This window comes from Telmatherina bonti, assembly GCF_933228915.1.
Source record: "Telmatherina bonti genome assembly, chromosome: 23".
Classification (NCBI taxonomy): Eukaryota; Metazoa; Chordata; class Actinopteri; order Atheriniformes; family Telmatherinidae; genus Telmatherina; species Telmatherina bonti.
In genome coordinates this window covers 25071480-25090631 of record NC_136632.1, presented here as the reverse complement: position 1 = coordinate 25090631, position 19152 = coordinate 25071480, and the positions used below count along the sequence as shown (strand labels likewise).

General features: G+C 41.2%; 1 protein-coding gene across 1 annotated transcript in view; it reads left to right on the top strand.

Moving 5' to 3' along the window:
* Positions 1 to 18656, top strand: part of cpm (carboxypeptidase M) — a gene marked incomplete at both ends in the record, with an annotated part of 35446 nt that extends 16790 nt beyond the window's left edge. Inside the window, 7 exons of the mRNA XM_079263419.1 lie at positions 5337 to 5509; positions 10948 to 11050; positions 13441 to 13546; positions 13823 to 13987; positions 17819 to 17971; positions 18053 to 18201; positions 18360 to 18656. Of these exons, the coding sequence (XP_079119545.1) occupies positions 5337 to 5509; positions 10948 to 11050; positions 13441 to 13546; positions 13823 to 13987; positions 17819 to 17971; positions 18053 to 18201; positions 18360 to 18656 (1146 nt within the window). The remainder of the gene's footprint in view (positions 1 to 5336; positions 5510 to 10947; positions 11051 to 13440; positions 13547 to 13822; positions 13988 to 17818; positions 17972 to 18052; positions 18202 to 18359) is intronic.
* Between the last annotated feature and the right edge of the window lie 496 nt (positions 18657 to 19152).

The following is a 19152-nucleotide window of genomic DNA, read 5'->3' as shown; positions in this document are numbered from 1 at the left end:
TCTCCCCACAGCAGTTCTTTTATACCAGAAAATTTCTTGGGTTCATCAACAGCACAACCCACGCTACGCACACTGGAAATATCATGTGCTTATAAAATGTCTTATTTGTCTCTATCCTTAAAAACTCCACACTATTCTCTACTATTTTTGGTCTGCCTAGTATATTTTTATGTAAAATCTCACGTAAAAACTCATCCAGATTTGTATCTGAGTCACATCCATGCAGACATGATGTTGCCATGGAAATGTGATGTTTTCAGCCTCAGCTGTCAGTTTGAGTCTGAAATGATGTAAAATAAATGTGTACAGCAGCATAATGACCAACCAGAAGAAGAAAACAGAACTTTGTAGAAATAACACACAGATCAACACCAAGCCATTTCTCATCTGCATGAAGAACCTAAACACAGTTATTTCTGCTACTATTTTCCATCCAACTCCAGTTCAGCTGCTTCTTGGCTTCATTCCAGTCTTGTTTTCCGCTTTCTTGTTGGTCTTTGGCTGCTCCTCATTGAACATTACTGTCCAGCTAAGCTCTCTGATTGGTGGAAAGTTTGATAGGTAGTGGTTTCATTATCATGTCCAGGTGAAAATAGATGTCTCCTAGCAACATTGTAATGATAGTTATGAAAATGTGATAAATAATGGTGTTATTGTAGATTTACCATATAGTCTGTGAGAAAGCTGCACATGTTGTAGCTGTATTGTAAACCTCCTGGACGGGATAGAAAATTCTGGAAAACTTCTGTAGATCACCTAAAGGGTCAGATATCCATCACAATTTATTCCACAAAGATACAGACTGCCGTTACTGAGAAACTGATGACCATCAAGGCTCAAAACGTTCGGAGGAAACTTCTGAGAAACATCGTAAAATATCATTTTAAAAGAATAAAAATAACGGGGAAACCTGGTTTGTTATCCATTTTAGCACAACTGCTGAAATGAAGTCAGATAAGGAGAGGAACAAAAGGGTTGATGAAATCATATGTTGTATTTGAACAAAAAGTTTCCATTTCTGTTCGACTGGATCAGAAAGTTTATTTTCCAGAAGAAAAAGACTTGACTCTTGCATCTAAAGAGGTTGTGTTGAAACATCCTCTTGCCTCTCCCATCCTGATGGCCTGATTGTCTGGATGTGCAGCAGATGGCTGCTTCCTGTTTCTAAGCTTTGTTTGACAACCGTTTCCAAACAGGAGGTAGATGTAAAAGCAGTGAATATGAGACAGGAATGCCTGCAACTCATATGACCACAGACTACATGAAATGGGATGATTTCTACCTACAGGTGGAAACATGTGATTTTAACATGCGCATCAACCTGCTGATCAGGTTTCATCTTCTTAGAGCTATAAACTATGCTCACAAGTCCAGGAGATAGTCTGGAGAAGACCAGAATGTGTCAGAGAAGAAGGGACAGACTGGTTGGGGATGATAGAAAGTCAACAGGAAGGCCAACCAAGATCTGCAGAACAGAATCAACAACCCGTCCAGCCTGGAAGCAGATGGTCTCCAGCAGCAGAAGACCACAGCGGGTTCCCTCCTGTCAGTAAGAACAGGAAACTGAGGCTACAATTCACACAGACTCACCAGAACTGGACAATAGAAGATGGAGAAACGTTGCTGGTCTGATGAGTCTCCAGTTCAGCTCCACATCCACATGGTAGGATCAGAATGACATGGTTAATCACCACAGCCTGCATGATGATGTTCTCCTAATCCTTTGTAACAAACTTTAAGCTTCACTCATCCAGACTCTTGATGATTATTATTTTTTTCTACAACTCAACGGCCTCCACAGTCACCAGGTCTCAGACTGACAGAGCAGTTCTGGCATGTGGTGGAACAGTAGATTCTCATCACGGATATGCAGCAACTCTGTGATGCTTCATGTCAATTTGGACAAAATTTACCAGTTTTCATTTTTTGCTATATTTAGTTTTTTTTTTTTTTTTTTTTTTTTTTTTTTTTAACAATTCTAGGGGTAATAAACGCAGCTCATGACACCTAAACTTAAAAAGGAATAAGGCCGGAGTGCCCAACGTCGGTCCTCAATTGTAACTGTCCTGCAAGTTTTTGATTCATCCTTGTTCCAACACACCTGGCTCACACTGAATGGATCCAACAGCCAATGAAGTTCTACACATTTAATGAGTTTACCTGGGAATTTTAATTCCTGTTTAATTCCAAATAAAAGTTAATTCCGCTTTAAACTCATGAAAAATGACCATGTAAACACTTAATGCAAATTCGGAATTAAACTTAATTCCGAACTATTTAGTTCCTCTGTCATGTAAACCTTCATTCCTCTCTAAGTTAATTCCGGTCGTTCTGAGCATGCTCGTTACCTCGTCCTGTCCCGATGACGCACGTTGTTTTACCTCCCGTGTTCGGTGCTCTATCTTTCTTCTCCTTCTCAGTTGCTGCAGAAAGTGAAGTAGTATGCTCTTGTTGAGCTGCTACTTCACATTTATAATAAAATAGCAGCAAAACTGATGCTTATTATATTTTTACAATTTACGACTGAAAAGACGAGAAGCAGGGAGCGAACTTTGTTTATTTCTGGTATACGTCATACGTCACATGCACCCTCTGTCCAATCAGAACCCTTCCCAACCCGCCGCTCTAAAGAGGAATTAAGTCAGGACATGTTTCAGGTAAACGTTCATTCGGAATTATCTTCATTTAAACTCATAGGAGAATACATTAATTCTGTATTATTCAATTCCGAATTAAAAACCATGTAACTGTAGCCAATGACTGATTAATTTGAGTCAGGTGTGTTGGAGCAGGGACGCATGGAAACCATGCAGGATTGTGGCCCCTGTAAACCAGAACTGGACTCCCTAGATTGAGGTAGTCTGACTCAGTAATCATCTGATATTAAACCGAATCAGACTCTTATTTAGAAGCATCTTCTTAAGTCAGTAAAAGCTTCTGGAAGCAATATAAAGTAGATTTCCTCTCATCCATTTTCAAATTCTTGGTTTTCCAGCAATAAATGGTCCTATCAGTCCAAACAAAGGTAAACTACACATACTCGTAGCTTCATATGTAAACGTAATCTCTGAAGTAGCTCCGACTAATATTAATCAACCTTATAACCAGCTTGAAAATAAAAGCTGTGATTTTATGTAAAGTGGTTGATTTGGATGAATTTTGGCTTTCGATGAACAGTGAGCTGAAACTGAAAACTGGTGGCTGTTGTGGAGCAGAACTGGTCTCAGATTTAACCCGCCAGTATTTAATCCACACATCCTGTTAGCTATTCATCAGAAACTTAGATCATTTTTAAGAAAGAACGTTGTCTATTTTTGTACATGTGGGCTGGATGTATGCAGGGCGTTTTCCCTGGAAACTCAGCTGCAAACTACACACAAGCTCTTCTGTCTTCAGCTGTTGTCTCTGAGGACAATTTCAGTGAGGCCCACCTTTGCTGCAGCTCTGTGCATTAGCTTACAGCTGCTAATGCACAGCAAGATAAACACAACTCCACTGACTGAAAGATGTTTTAGCTCATCTACAAATAAAAAAAAGTTTCCAACTCCCAACCTTCAGGCAGTTAATGATCACAGCTGATGAGTTAATTAAACATTTAAAGGTATTTCTAATATATTTAGGTGTCACAGATGACCCGGCTGGTTTGGAGCTTATTGGATATTTGCAGAACTGAAACTTCCAGATGTTTGCGTCAATAGTATGATGCAAGGGGAGATGTTCTTGGTAAATACAGCTTTCTAAAGTCCTCCTTCTAAAACTCTCAGTCCAGGATCTCAGCCTGTAAACTGTTCATTCTCTTGTTTATACCGTTTTCTTTGTTTATGCTTCATAGTTTGCTCCAAACAAGTCCTATCTGGAGCCTCGAGAGGTGACTGCATTAGAGCCGGAAGCTCTGGGTGTGTCCATGAGGGTCCACATTCATCCACTTCTTTGTCATTTATCTTTCAGTTGTCCAAGTAATGTCATCACATTAAAGTCTGGTCAGACGGGAGGAAATGTTCAGTTGAGTTTACAAAGTCTTTATTTATGTTGCAGACACTATGGCGATGTAAGTTCAATTTATAATCCACACAGAAAACGGATACGCAGATGGAAATATACGTCTCATAGTAAATATACGTCGCATTGAGTTGGAATAAAGTTTGCAATTAAAGAACAAATAAACAGTTTACATAAAGTCGGCGTTTTGGACAACAATGGGTTTGGGTTAGGCTCTCTGTCTCACAGACATCATTTATTGTCCCATCATCCCCTGATTGTTAACTTCTGTCTTTCATTCATAATAAAAATATGGACCAGACTAATTCCTGGATTGTAAAACACAACCAGGTGTGTTTCTGTGTGACGGCAGCAGAAAGGAAGTTTAGACAAGTGATAAAGTGATGAAGCGAAGAAGAAAGATGGCCGGAGGCTGAGCCAGCCCTGACTTGTGAGTGTGTGTGGCGCCTTTGTACACACACCTTCTCACCTTTCCCACCCTTCTCTTGTTCTCATTCCTGAAGCTGGCATTCAGTCACAAAAGTTTCTTTTTTTATCCGATCCCCAGCTTCCATGGTCCTCGTTGGGACAAAACAACCTTGGATTCATGTTTGGTCTGTTTGAGTCACAAACACTCATTTCCTCCCCCGTTGTTTCCCCCAGAAGACAAGAAACAGGCTCATCAGGGTAAAAAAAAAAGACCGGAATTAGAATATCAAGCAAAAAGGATTCTGATGCACTTGAATGTTTAATTAAGCCTTGATATTATAAGTTTAATCGCTTATAATGTTCATTTCTCAGGAATGTCATTGTGTAACTCTGTGGGGGATAATTGTGATGGACGTCTGACCCCTTTAGGGGTTAAATAAAGTTTTCCAGGTATTTATATCCCCTCCAGGAAGTTTACACTTCAGCCACATGACGTAGTGTTTATTCAGAGACTCTATGGTAACTTCACAATGGTGTGATCCATGATAACACCATTATTTATCACATTTTCATCTGGACAAAAGGTTATAATGACTGCCATGTTGCTTACAGACCTCTGTTTCCACCTGGAAACCAAGATGAAGCCACTTCCTGTCAAACTGTCCACCAATCAGAGAGCTGAAAATGACACTAACGTTCAGTCAGGAGTAGCCAAACATCAACTAGTGAGCAGAAAAGAAAAAAAGATGACGGTGCTTTCTGACTGGAATAGAGAAAGAAGATGTCGGCACAAAAGTACATCAAAAACAAGCCAAGCTGGAGCTGCTTTTAGGCACATAGCACATTAATTGTTCTTCGTGCATTTTTACATCAAGTTTTCTTACAAAAAGACTTTGAGGTTAATCTGAGTGTGTGTCTGTGTGTTTTAGGTTCTCGGCCGGGTGTTGCTGCTCCAGTTAATTGACGACCTGGTGCGAGGGTACCGCAACAATGAAACGTGGTCATTGCAGTTGCTGAACAGCACTCGAATTCACATCCTGCCGACGATGAACCCTGACGGCTTTGATGAAGCAGGAACACACTGCCAGTACAGCCAGGGCAGGTACCCAAACACAGCAGCCCATTAAAGATTCATCATGCAAGCTACATGAACAATGGTTGGAGCCAGTTTTGTAGCAACACTAAGCTTCTTAGCCTGCTTTAGCTCCTAGTCTTAGCTTCAAGACGTAGCTGCTTATTTAACAGTCTGAAAATTCAGTGTGAATTTCCCACTGAGCTCCAACAGATAAAAACCACTAGAAATGAGATGACGAACATCAGCTGAGACCAAAAACCGAAAAAAGTAAGGAAATTACTGTTTATTGCATTATTTCCATGCTTCCTGGGATTAAATCTCACTGCGTCGGACACTGAAGCACATTTGTTTAATAAATCTGTGGTACAAGCAGCAGAGCTGACTGTGTGGGTTGCATAGAAAAACTTGCCAAATCTACTCCACCAATGGGTTTCAGTAGCATGTAGAAGATAGGTGTCCAAATCCAGACCTGAATGTGGGAGTCCTGCAGGTGTTTAGATGTTTCCTGCCCCAATTTACATTTATTAACACTCTTCAACAGCTTGTTACGACCCATGTATCTGATTCAGATGCTGCAGCAGAAACATTCAAAACCTGCAGAACTTTGCCCATTTAGGACCACCTTTGGACACCGCGATGTAGAAGAACCCTACATATCCGTCAAATTTTAATTATAAAGCACTTTTCACGCGACCACCAACACAAAGTGCTTTACATAACATGAACAATTTCTGCTTTTTAAAATAAAGCCTTCACATCTGTATGCATCTTGTGAACACATCAGTTGATCTGATCAGCTTCAAACTGAACAAATCTTTGATCCCATGGAGAGAGATGGTTTGAACCTTTTCACTGTTTTCACCATCTATACACTTATTCCAATTAAATTCAAACAACTTTATTTATCCCCAAAGGGCCAATCAGTTTGCAGTCCACCAGACAGAAACTCTCCGGCAGTCTGTCAGTTGCCGCCTGTAACCATGTGAGGATAAAAAGCAGTGAACACACAAGTCCCCATAGTGTATAACTAATCAATAAAAACAATAATGTCCACTGGCTGCCATCAGCAAGAAGCATGGTGGCAGAAGTAAGAAAAGTACACATATCTGTTTTCCTGGTGGCGTGGGGGCAAGTTAGTCTAGGATGCAATCAGAATGTTTTTCTCAACAAGGATTTTTTTTTGCAGAAAAAGCTACAGTCAGTCCATAAAACCAACCAAAACCAACATAAAAACATGATTAAAAAGCAGCTTAAAACACATCCAAACCACCTGGAAGACTGTTGGGTTGCACACTGTGTAGCGCTCCGGATGGTTTAATCCCATGTGCTGTAAATAGTTTAAAAAACGGTGATAGTAAAACAGAGTTGGACTTTTGCAGATGCACGGAGGCTGAGACAATGCCTCAGTGTGTAATTTTAATTGTTATGTATACACGTATAATACATGTATTTAGAAAGTTATTCATTGATCAAGGAGGCAATATGGGGTATTAAGGATAAAAATCTGACTTACACTGAATTTTGGGTTACGTCGCAGCGGTAGGAACGAAACTAGTTTATAAAACCGAGGACCATCTTTATTTAGTTTGTGGAAAACCCAAACTGCTTTCCGTTACCATGGATACTTGTAACAAACTATTGTGACAATAGAGTCCATCGTATGAAGTGAAACTACTTAAATGGAACAGCATGAAATATGTTTAAAAAATTACCTGAACAGTGATTTTACTTCAGCAAAAAAAAAAAAAAATTTTGGTAAACTGGCGACTTTCAGCCTTTTTGTCCAAGTCGTCTCCCTGGTACCACTTGAAAAGTTGTTCACGGTTCTAAACGCAACAACTTTCCTCTGCAGCTCATAACCTTCTGCTCAGGCCCCTGCAGTTCTGGATCCTGCTCCAGTTTCTACATCGACAAAAAGGAGGTGAAGAGAGCCAAGTTAGCACCGGCCACCTCCAGAGCCAAGCTGAAATAACCATCTTTCTGTAGAAATTCAGCTCTTTTTGTTTCAACTGCTGCTCGGTTTCATATGGAATAAATCATCATATTTTCCTTCCTAAATGCAAAAGTCATCGCTGAGTTACAACCATTATTTTCTGACGTAGAACCGCTCTGCAAGTTAAATCCCCAGTGGGAATCTGGCTGCATTAAGACAGCAGGCTGAGCCGTTAAAACAAACACACAGAAGATAAAAGTTGTCAGCAAACATGAAATGTTTGTTACTTTAAACCTTCTGAAGTGAAATGTTAATTAAATACCTGTTAAACACACACACACTCTTCACCACACACACAGTTTGTTGTGCAAAGACTAAACTATGCAACGCTCCAACGCCCAAAATACTCTGATTAGCAGGAAGCCGCACACACACGGTGTAGATGTATATCACACACAGATTGCTGACACAGTTAAAGCCTTTAAGCATCCAATCATGTGTGTTTTGACTTGTTCTACACTGTTGATAGGAGACGGCCATGTTTGTGCGTCTTTGTCACAAACTTCAGTTCACACAGCCTCATTATGAGGACTCACCTCAGCAACCGCCCCACTGCCTGGTTCACATTTGGCTTTATTTGGAGTGTGTGTGCTGCATTAAAGGTCACCTCTTTCCACCCCTTATAAGGAATCATTTTAATAGAAGTTAACAAGATGAGATGTTTAAATGTGATTGTGCTTAAATTTAGAGGATTGATCTCACACAGCTGCTGAATTTACGTCCTCCTGATATAATCCCAACTCCCCAGAGAGATGAGTCAGGGTCGTTCTACCAGTGGCTCTCTCTGATCATACCAAGAAAGATGTTTAGCTGACACAAAGTTTATTTATCCACGTCTGAATCTGGAGTTAATGATTAAACATGAAGTGTTTGTATAAATACACAATAACAAGATTTTTACCGGCTAAGCAGCAGAAAGCTGAGCTGAAGCCATTTTCTACAGAGCTTCACTTTAATAAACGCAGATGATCTGTGTGTTTCAATGACATTTGATCTCAGAAACTTCCTGCGTCAAGTCAAAGGACCGTGGGAAACTGTTGTCAATGAGCGTGCCTTGCTTTGGTAGCTTTTGAGAAAAATGTGACTACATTCAGAAGCATCATTCAGTCATTTATATGTAAAATTTACGTTTAATTTGTCAAAGACGAGAAGGATGTCCACAGGGATGAAGTCAGAGAAAACCGTTTATTTGGGCCTAAAATATGAAACAGTAAAGTTCCTGTCAGCCTGTGTGAGGTGGATTTAACTAAACCAAACTGCTGGGAATGGAGCTTCTGGTTAACAGGACTTCTGCAGGCCCATAAAAACAAAAACATTTTGCTGTTTTTAGACCAAATTACAACTTTTAAAATGAGATGCACCGACCAAAACAAGCTGATTTAGCCTTTTTCCTGGACTGGTGCTGCAGGTTTATCATCATTGCTCTTAAAGTCGTTAATACACTGGTCTAGTTTAGTTCAACTTTCCAGCACAAAAAAACACTTTTTATGCCCAGGGCTTGAAAGACCAAGTGCATGTGCATGTTTTTGCTCATGAAGCTGGAGTGGTGCACGTAATTTTTAACCAAATATGCACGCGCTCAAGTACAGAGTATTTGAGCAACTCTTTTCCAAAGAGACGTGACTTTTTCTGGTGTTGTTGGAGACTTTTGGAGACTCTAATGTAAAAGCACGGAGCATTATTCTTGATGAGCAGCAGCGAACTCGGAGGTTGGAACGCTGCAGTGCCTCCAGGCTGCTGAGCAGGAGGGGAAATTGATGGCGCTGGTTGCTGCTGATCCTGTCCTGACTTGCTGAAAGATGTTAATGTACAGCAGAGATTCCCAGCTCCGGACCTCTTAAGCCAGTGTCCTATAGGTTTTCAATGTTTCCTTGCTGCAATACACCTGATTCAAATAACAGTCTGGTGGAGAGTCATTTCATTTAAACCAGGTGGGTTCCAGCAAGGAAACCTCAGGACACTGGCCTACGAGTTGGTGTCGACCAGAGATGTCCAAAGTCCGTCCTCGGGCCGCTGTCTTGCAGATTCTCGATGTTCCAACCCACCTGGCTCACATTAAAATGGATCCAACAGCCTATTAAGTTCTGCACAATGAGTCTTTAATTGGACTGAGGTTTGATGACACTGAGAAACATGGAAAAACTGGCCCTGGAGGACCAGAGCTGGACACCACTGGTGTAGACTGTAGACCAGAGCCAGCCAGAGGAACCATCAACCCGTTACTGATGCTGGATCATTTCATACACTGGTTCATGTAACACACCCAGTCACTGTCATCATACCAGTATGGATTTTAACCTGAGGAAGCTAGTTTAGTCTAGTATTAATTAGCATTCTTTAGTATTTAGAGACATATGTGAGTAGGGAGCACTGAACTTGTATTTGTACCATAAAGTTTCACCAAGAAGACACACTCCACACCTCCTGAGCGTAAATACCATTTTATTCCGATTTTTGGGTTTTGCACATTTCGAGTGGTGATGGAAACACAGCTGATGCAGTGCTGATGTTACTGGTTTCTCCAAAATAGAAGGAAGAGACATTTAACCAAAGGAAAGACGCCGTGAAGGCGGGAAAAATTGGTGTAAAATTCTACAGTCCAGTGAACTATATGGCTTCACCATCTTAAATGCTAAAGTTTTTTCTGTTCCAACAGAGAAATCTGAGGCTTTCAGGGTCAAACGGAAATCTAAATAACAGCAAAGAAGTGCCAGTAGGGTGGAAGACTGTCAGGATATAGTACATTAGCTAATCATGTTTGTTTTAACAGAACCTGACAGGTTTCATGCTGATGTTACCTGTCAGGGTGAAACCTGCTTAAACCTGCCAGACCTTTTAGGATTCACAACCAGAATTCAGAAAAAAATTCATGTTTAAACTGGTTTTTACTTGTTTTGAGCCCAAAAAAGAGACGTGATGTTGCAACTTTTATGCCTGTGCTTGATCAATGATCGCTATAAGCTCCGGAGGCTGTTTACCACGCACACCAAGGGTCATCACACACTGATCACATTGTGTCCTGTAGTTGGATGTTCTGCTTCAGACTCGTGTACTGGTACGTTTCCACTAACAGAGCTACTCTTGGCCTTATTTTATCCCTCCTCCGACTCACTAGAAAACTTTGAGGAATTGTTGATTTTTCTCCTTTTAATCGAAGTGAAAGTAGAATTCGTACAGAGTTGGGGAAGATTTGTTTTAGAATCTGAAAGAGCTGTTCTCACAAAATAACTTCATACTGTTATTTTTTATGACAACTGATCTTTTTTTCATTATCTACTGCTGTTCTTACCTGGTGCTTCCTCAAACACTCCTATAAAACACATTCAGCATCTGTGTGTTTTTATCTCGTGGCTCAATACAGATTTAAAGGATGGTTCTCGCTGAAATAAACACAGATAATAAATAAAACATCTCAGCAGCTTGTTTTAGAGAAGCTCTGCTGTATTGATCAGTTTGTTTCCGTCTCTTTTAGGTTCAACCACCACGGCGTCGACCTTAACAGGAACTTCCCCGACGCTTTCGCCAGTCACCGAAGGAGGCAGTTCCAAACTAAAGAGGAGAAGAGAGAAGCTGAGGTCAGTCAGACATCTTAATGAAAACACATTTTGTTTATGTATTTTGTTTTCTTTTATTACTGAATAAGGACATATTGCACGATAATGATCATAGGGACAAAAGCACAATGTAAATACAGTTAGCATAGCATAGCATTGTTGACAAACAACCAAAATCCATATCAAACAAAGCATATGAGACAATAGAAGTAGTGAATTTGGGCTACGTGTTGTCTTGTGATTTAATAGCAACGTTCTGATATGTTCCTGAGTGATTTTCCACAGTGATATTGGTTTTTAATGGAGCGCCACCTGAGCAGATCATTCAACTTCCCATTTTCTATTCATCCACACTCTTTTCCCATGTGAGGGAGGAAAATAGCCAAAAGAAGAAAAAGAAATAGTAACCAGAGTAAAACGAGAGTGTAGCATTTAACAGAGGAAGACAATTCATCGTGCATGTTGGTCTCTCTCTCCTGTCCTCCCCAACCCAACCAGTCAAAGCAGAAGATGTCCTCTCAGAGCCGGGTTCTGCTGGAGGTTTTTCCTTCCTGTTAAAAGAGAGTTGTTTTTTATTCCACTGTCGCCTCATGCAGCTCAGGATGGAGGATTGGATCCACTGTCGCCTTGTGGGTTAGGGTTAGGGTCAGTGGATCCATGTCAAGATTCCACCTAATCTGTTGGTTTTCCTTCACCAGGCTATTTATGATGAAGTGGCTCAGATTGATGTCTGTAGAATGACCTGAGATGACATTGTTATGAGGAGGTGGTTTATACAGATAAAGCTGAAATGAATTGAATGATGGAGAGGGACTTCAGAACTGAGGTTGAGGGTGCAGATTTCTACTGGACGGGTAATCTAATTCAGTCGAACAGTGAAGTTTATTTTGGCGTTGTGTTAGAAACAGGGCAGGTAGTCCAGCAGCTACTGTATCCTCCCGTTTGAGTCGCATCATTTACTGTTACTGCTGGATAAAATGGCAGAGATGCTAGTTTGTTAGCCTACAGTGGAAAAGCTCCGTTGCAGCACTTTGCAGTTGATGTTACTCTTTACAGAAGTGGTACCAGCAGGTCACTGTACGCTGCTTTCAGAGTTTTCACTCCCGTTTCATCATGTATTTCAGCTGATTTGTGAGGGGGGAGGAAGTTAATGTCTGTCTTCTCGTCACAAGGTGACATTAGCTATTAGCAGTAACTTGGTACCAAATACAGCAAGGACATGATTGTACTTTTTGTGTATCATTCTGTATCTCATCACCTGACGCGACATACTGAACTTATGCATGACGTTGACGTTTTCACATTTGTGGCTCTCTGCGGCTTCGGTAGCGGTAATGACGGGCTTAAACGGCAGAACACCACTACTAAGTTGTTTGCATTTAGTTAGCATGCCACAAGATGGGAGTAATTCTCACACTGGGGCTTTAAACACTAAACATCTTGTCTTTCTCATGTATTCAAATGAATACAGGTTAAAAAGAATTTGCAAAGTGTTGCATTCTTTTTTTATTTACATTTTAAACAACATCTCAACTTCATTAGAATTGGGGTTTTCATCATGACAACATGTTGCTTCGTCCTTGATGTTTTTGTCTTTCCTTTCAGGTACAGTCTGTAATTTCAATTAATTTTTAGGGGATTTTATGTGAAAAAAGTCTCCAAAAATAGGTGAAAAGGATGAAGTGAAATAAAAGAACATATGTTTTGGGAAACTAAAATAAAAAAGAGGATGAAAAGAGGTTCATCTGTATTCCCCAAGTTTTGACCACTATGACCTTGACACATCCCAGTATTATTATTATGTGTTAAATATCCCGATAAAGTACCATGAAAGTTGCAATAAGCCGTGATAGACTTCATCATGTTACCTGTTCAAGCTTTGAAAGATTTGATTTTGTATCATTTTAAATGTTTGCTTCTTTTGTTTGAGAGAGATACAAAATAAAAATAAAAATTGGGACCAGTAGCAGACAGCATGAATTGATTTATTTTGACCCATCAATCCAGTAAATAACTGGTTTCTTTTTGCCAGAAGTAATAAAGATAATTCTGTATTTTTATGACTCAAATAAAGACTAGTTTAGTTTGGCAGTGAATGTTGTCCGGGTGTGGCAGAGAAGTGTTGAATGGAGGCTGATGAAGAAATACAGCTTGACTCATCTTCATGGTTCAGGAAAGTGAGCCAACCTCCTGTTTCTCTACCCTGCAGCTAAAACAAACCCTGTCAGCTCAACGATCAGCAAATCCAAAACGTTCCTTCACCATCACCAACATTCAGCTCATTTCATCAGTCCAACAAACCCGACACTAAACGTCTTCTCCTCCAATCGGCTCCATGTCATTCATATCACAAATAAGTAAATCTGTTGAAACATAAAAGAAATGCTTATTTTCAGTTTGATGTGTTCCAGGTGAGAGCTGTGATTGACTGGTTGAAGACTGAGACGTTTGTTCTCTCTGCCAACCTTCACGGAGGAGCTCTGGTGGTCAGTTATCCCTACGACAACAGCAATGGAGGTAAACAAACAGTTTATCACCACAAAGCTGAACATAGATGCTGAAACAGCAATCCACTGATCACATTTGGCAAAAAGATCAGCTTTTAGGGGTTTCAACAGGAAACAGGAGCTGTAGTTATGTTTGGGGTTAGTGCGCCCCCTGCTGGCAGCCTCTGAAGGCGTCTGTCTCCAGACTGGAACACCAAATGAAGGAGTTTGTCCTGATTAGGACAGAAAAAGCAACTGTGAACGAGAAAGAGAGCAAAAACAAATTCTCACCTGTTCGTTTCTGCAGGCAGCGAGCTGGTGGACTCGGCCAGCGTCACTCCAGACGACGATGTGTTTGTTCACCTGGCCAAGGTGTATTCCCACAATCATGCCTCAATGCACCACGGCTGTGAGGACAGCAGACCCTTCCTAGACGGCATCACAAATGGATACCAGTGGTACCCACTGGAAGGTCAGCATGTCAGCCTGATGATGAAAATCTGTGTTTGGACTCTAATGTTAGCTTAGCTTAGCATAGCTTAGCTTGGACTCTAATGTTAGCTAAGCTTAGCATAGCTTACCTTGGACTCTAATGTTAGCTTAGCTTAGCTTAGCCCGGTTTTGTTAAAAATATCATAAATCTGTAATTTTATCTCAAACTGCTTTGGATAACTAAAATGGTTAAAGTTACACACTTTAACAAAAAACTTCATATCAGGAAAAATAATGTTTTCTTACATTTTTACTTTTTCTGTCACTTTTAATAGAATAAATGCAAAGTTGCTACATTAATTCTCAAAGCAGACAGACAGTTTAATCAGTTTAATCGGTTTAATCGGTTACGAACGTAATTTAGTCCCTTTTCAAGGGGCTTAGCTGTCCGACTCCAAATGCAGAAAATGGAGTAATACCACGTGGTGGTGAACGCTGAACTCAGCCCTGCCCTCTAGTGGATGAAATGATTTAACAACATGGCAACATAAACGATACATGGAGGTATAAGGGGGGAACATATGACAATGTTTGAAACAGCCATCCATGTAAAATGAAACCTGAGGATTTACAGCTGAAGTCATTATCTAATCATCTTAAGGTCAACATTTTTCAGCAACAAAGTGAAGAAGATTAAAGAGAAAGGTGTCAAGTCTAAAAGAAGTGAATTTGTTCAATGGAAAAATGAAAAATATATTTGAACATTTATTTATTGATGTCTAACTAAACAAAGTCTAAAAAGAACTAATATTGATTACAACAAACAACACAAGCTTCTCAAGTTTGAAAAAACTTAAATTAGTGAAGAAATCTTAATCTTCTTTTCTAAAGGCTTTATTTCTTAACTTTTCTTGACTTTGTCATGTAAATTGACAGAAAAATCGATCACAAGGCAAAAACATCCTGAGCTTATGAGGATTTGGAGCAGCTGTTTACTTGTCACTCCCCATCTTCTCCGGTTTCCTCCAGCAGAAAGTCGATCACTGCAACCTGATCACATCATAAATGATAGATCCCAACAGTTCAAGGTCTTAGCTTAGATTGATAGTCTGGCTAAACACAACATTTAAAGAGGTTTTCTGGAGTTTTTAAAAAATACAGTGGAAAAAAAAAACTTTTTTTTTTTCTTTACCAAACAATAACCTGTAAAACAGGAAATAAATTAAGTAAAAACAAATTTATCTGTCATCTCTTCTATAAAGAGAGACATGCTTAAAGCATTTGTGAAATTTATCATGTAATTATTCCCGGACTCTGGACTGAACTGGTTAATTGATTTTTGACTGATTTTAATTATTGCACTTTAAAATCTGTTGACTGTCTCAAATTGATAAATGATTTGGATTAATTTACTCTTAAAAGGTACTTTTCTTGGCCATCTCATCTTTCAGGAGAGATCTTGACCTCAGCGGGGTTTTTATCTGGTTTTATAAATTCAGGAACCTTTGTCCAGGCTTCTTGAAGGACTTTCCAAACATCTTCCTTGGATTTTTCCATTCTTTTCTTCTCTGTCCAGATGATCCCACACTGCTTCACTAATCTTGCTCTGACTGCATCATTAATCTTGCCTTTGCATGTCAACGTGTGAGCTCTGTGTGGTGACGACTCCAAGAATGGATTCAGCAAGTCAATGGACAAATGTAAATGTGGAACAGGTGGGAAAGAGTACATCATCAATGAGTGCAGGTCCAGTTGGGACGGGACAGTAGGGTCCAGATATGGTCTGCATTCTCACAACAAACTGTAACCTTACCTGAGAGTTTTAGCCGGTTTGCGATTAGCTACGTAATAGCATTACAGCATCATAGTGCAATGCCTTCTTAAAAGTCCAATCGAACCAACTCAAACAAAGAAGGAGCATGCCGATCATCCGACAGTTTTTGTTCTTTCTTCTTCCTCCTCAGATGTCCACAGAACTGTCCTTTGTGTTGCTAAAACAGAAATTTAAGAAGCCAGAAAGAAATCTGTTGCGCTACCCAAGGGTCCTGCTTTGTTTTGATAACAGATGGTCTACGGACGTGGTCTTGTCCTTGGGGATCCCGCCCCTGGTATCGTGGTGGCGCCGGCCCGCGATGGTTTTGCTCTGGGCGGGCGGGGCCCGCTGGGTCTTGGCAAGGGCTCTGCCGGGGGGTACGAGTGGTCCTGGGGCCTGTGGGCTGCCGGCTCTCTGTGCGGCCCGAGCTTCGGCACCTGGCACCCACCGGGCCGGCTTGCCGTCGCCCTGTGCTACCCGGTGCCCCTGCCTCGTCGCCCCGGGTGGCGCCTGTCTGGAGGCTTCCACTGCTCTGGGCTCGGGGGACGGAGGCTCTCTCTGCTTTGCCTGCCTGGGCTCTGTGCGCGGTGGGCTTGCTGGGCCCTGGGGGCCTTGGCTTCCTCCCCTACACCTCGGGTCGTGGTTGTGCTCCCCTACAAGCACTCAGCTGATCTTTGATTGCATGATCACAGGTTGAACAGTCACATGTGCACGCCCACAAAGTGCTCATCTTCCCATCTGCTTCCTACTAAATGTTGTTGATGACTCTCTGCTGGACAGGACAGGTTAAAAAAAAAAAAAGACCAACTTCACAGCAGAAATAAACATGTTTACAGCCTGGTTAAAAAAAAATCTGTTTTCCGTTTAATAGATCAGATTTACCTTCATGACTACTGTGGGGGGAGTGAATTTTTTTCTAAGTCGCACGTTTAAAAGTAATTGAATCTCAAAGTTTGGCATATTTAGGGGCGTGTCCTTTTGATTGACAGGTACCCGATCTCCCACTTCAAGTCAGAAGAACGTAGAGCAACCGCGGTTTTTAGCCGGTTAACAACGTGACTTAGCTTTAGCCCGCTTACCTCCGTTAGCAGGTTAGCTCCTGTTAGCTCCGGGTTAGCTCGGTTAGCTCTTAGCTACAGAAAGCTCGGAGTTTGCTCGATGTCAATCATCCACCATGACGCTCACAGCCCCCCCTCTCAGCTCCACCTCTTTGCCTCTTTGATGGGAGATTGAGTTGGACTCAACTCAATCTGTTGGTTTCCTTATATAGGCTATTATGAATTGGCTTTCATTATGTTTTCCTCTCTGTCTGAAAAGCGTCTTGAGATGACATTGCCGTGATTTGATGCTATATAAATAAAGTTGAATTGAATTGAATTCAATTGCCCATATTTGTATTTTCCGGGCGACACAACATGAATGTCTCTGCCAAGATGGTGATGGTAGGAACCGCCTACCGTGCTTCAATTCAGCTCTTCAGAAACCTATGGGTGACGACCGAGGCACCATCCATCTTTTTAAATACAATCTATGGTCCAGATAATATTTCTCAGGTTCTGGTTCAGGTCTTTGCAGTATTTCATACTAGATAGTTTCAGTCCTGACTCTGGTTTAGTTTCCTCAAATGTTTTCAGCTGACAACTTTTAGCCTCCATGTTGCTGCTAAAATCTGTTTAAAGATAATAAAATAATAATAATAATAATAATAATAATAATAATAATAATAATAATAATAATAATAAAGAAAAGGGGATAAATTATGTCTTTGTGATGGGCTGCTAGCAACAAAAAAAACCCAGAGATCTAATTTAAACTTGGTTATTTGCTGTGTTGGAGACTTTATATGCCTTTCAAGTACAAATATTGAGTGAAAAAGCACCAAGTATTCAAAGAAAAGTCTTCAGAATACCTGGAAACTGTTGCTTTAGACCACATTGAGTAGCAATCCTGCACAAACCTGCAAATCAAAACATTGTTGGAACGAATCAGCTAATTGATAAATGTGTGTGTGTGTGTGTGTGTGTGTGTGTGTGTGTGTGTGTGTGTGTGTGTTTGCAGGTGGGATGCAGGATTACAACTACGTGTGGGCGCAGTGTTTGGAGCTAACTCTTGAAATTTCCTGCTGCAAGTTTCCTCCCCCCACAGAACTTCCTGCTCTGTGGACGGACAACAAAATGTCTCTGCTGGCGTTCATGCGGCAGATCCACCTGGGTGAGTTCCTTGCCGTCCACCTGATTATTTCCGCTACTGATTCCAAACTGTGCCTAAATCAATGCCTCTGTCTGCATTCAGGAGTGAAAGGTCGTGTGATGGATGGCTCTGGGACACCGGTGGAGAATGCAGTAGTGGAGGTGGAAGGTCGCAGGAATATGTGTCCTTTCAGAACCAACCAACACGGAGAATACTACAGGCTGCTGCTGCCAGGAAACTACACCTTCACTGTAAATACACCGGCATGCGGTGACCCCTCCCAGCACCGATTATTTCATGTCTGAGACATCTAAAGTTTACAAATCCACCTAAACTGGCATGGTATACCCCCAAAATGTTTCTCAGTGTCCCTCATGGACGTCTTTTTGTCTCTTTTTCTGATGGACAGGTGACGTACCCAGGCCACGAGGTTCTGACAGAAACTCTCAGCATCCCGTATGGTCCAGATCAGTACTCCGCCATGAAACATGACTTCATGTTACGTCGTATCCTCCCAACAACCGGCCCCACACCAGCTAAACCTTACCAAGCTAACCCTGCCCCAGCTAAGCCCACCCCTACATGTAATTACACGTTACAGTTGGGACAGGAACTGGAAGGAGGCGGAGTCATGACGGAGCCCACATTGAGGGCCCCGGTTATGGGGATCTGTTTAGTGGCCTTGCTGCGATCGCTAATAGACTGAAGCAAATCCTGGCGGTCTGCATGAGGTCCAGTTAGCAGGTGGTTGCAAGGTGGAAAAAAATAACCTGATGTCATCTGGATTTTCTGAAGGTGCGTGCAGAAACTGGAGTTTGGGTTTGCCAGCTGCTGCCAGCCTTATACCCACAGAAACATCCAATCTGCCTGCAGATAAATAAACTAGAGGGGAGCAGTAAGCAGCTAAAACTGCAGCGGGTTCCTCCAAACAGGGGAATGCGGATTGTTTTACAGAAGACAGTGGGGAAACCAGAGTGAGAACATATCTGGGTTATTAATAATTGCTTTTATTTATTTTTTTTTATCTCGTTCAGTTCAAGGGGCTGATTAATGGGCACAGACTGGATTACCATGCACACGTCACTCAAATTTAACCGGATAGAGAGCATTTCCAACGGCTAACGATGTTAGTTCAGGTCTTTGCACACCAGAGACATTTGTTTGGGGTGGCATTAAGCCAAATATATTTATATACTTCCATT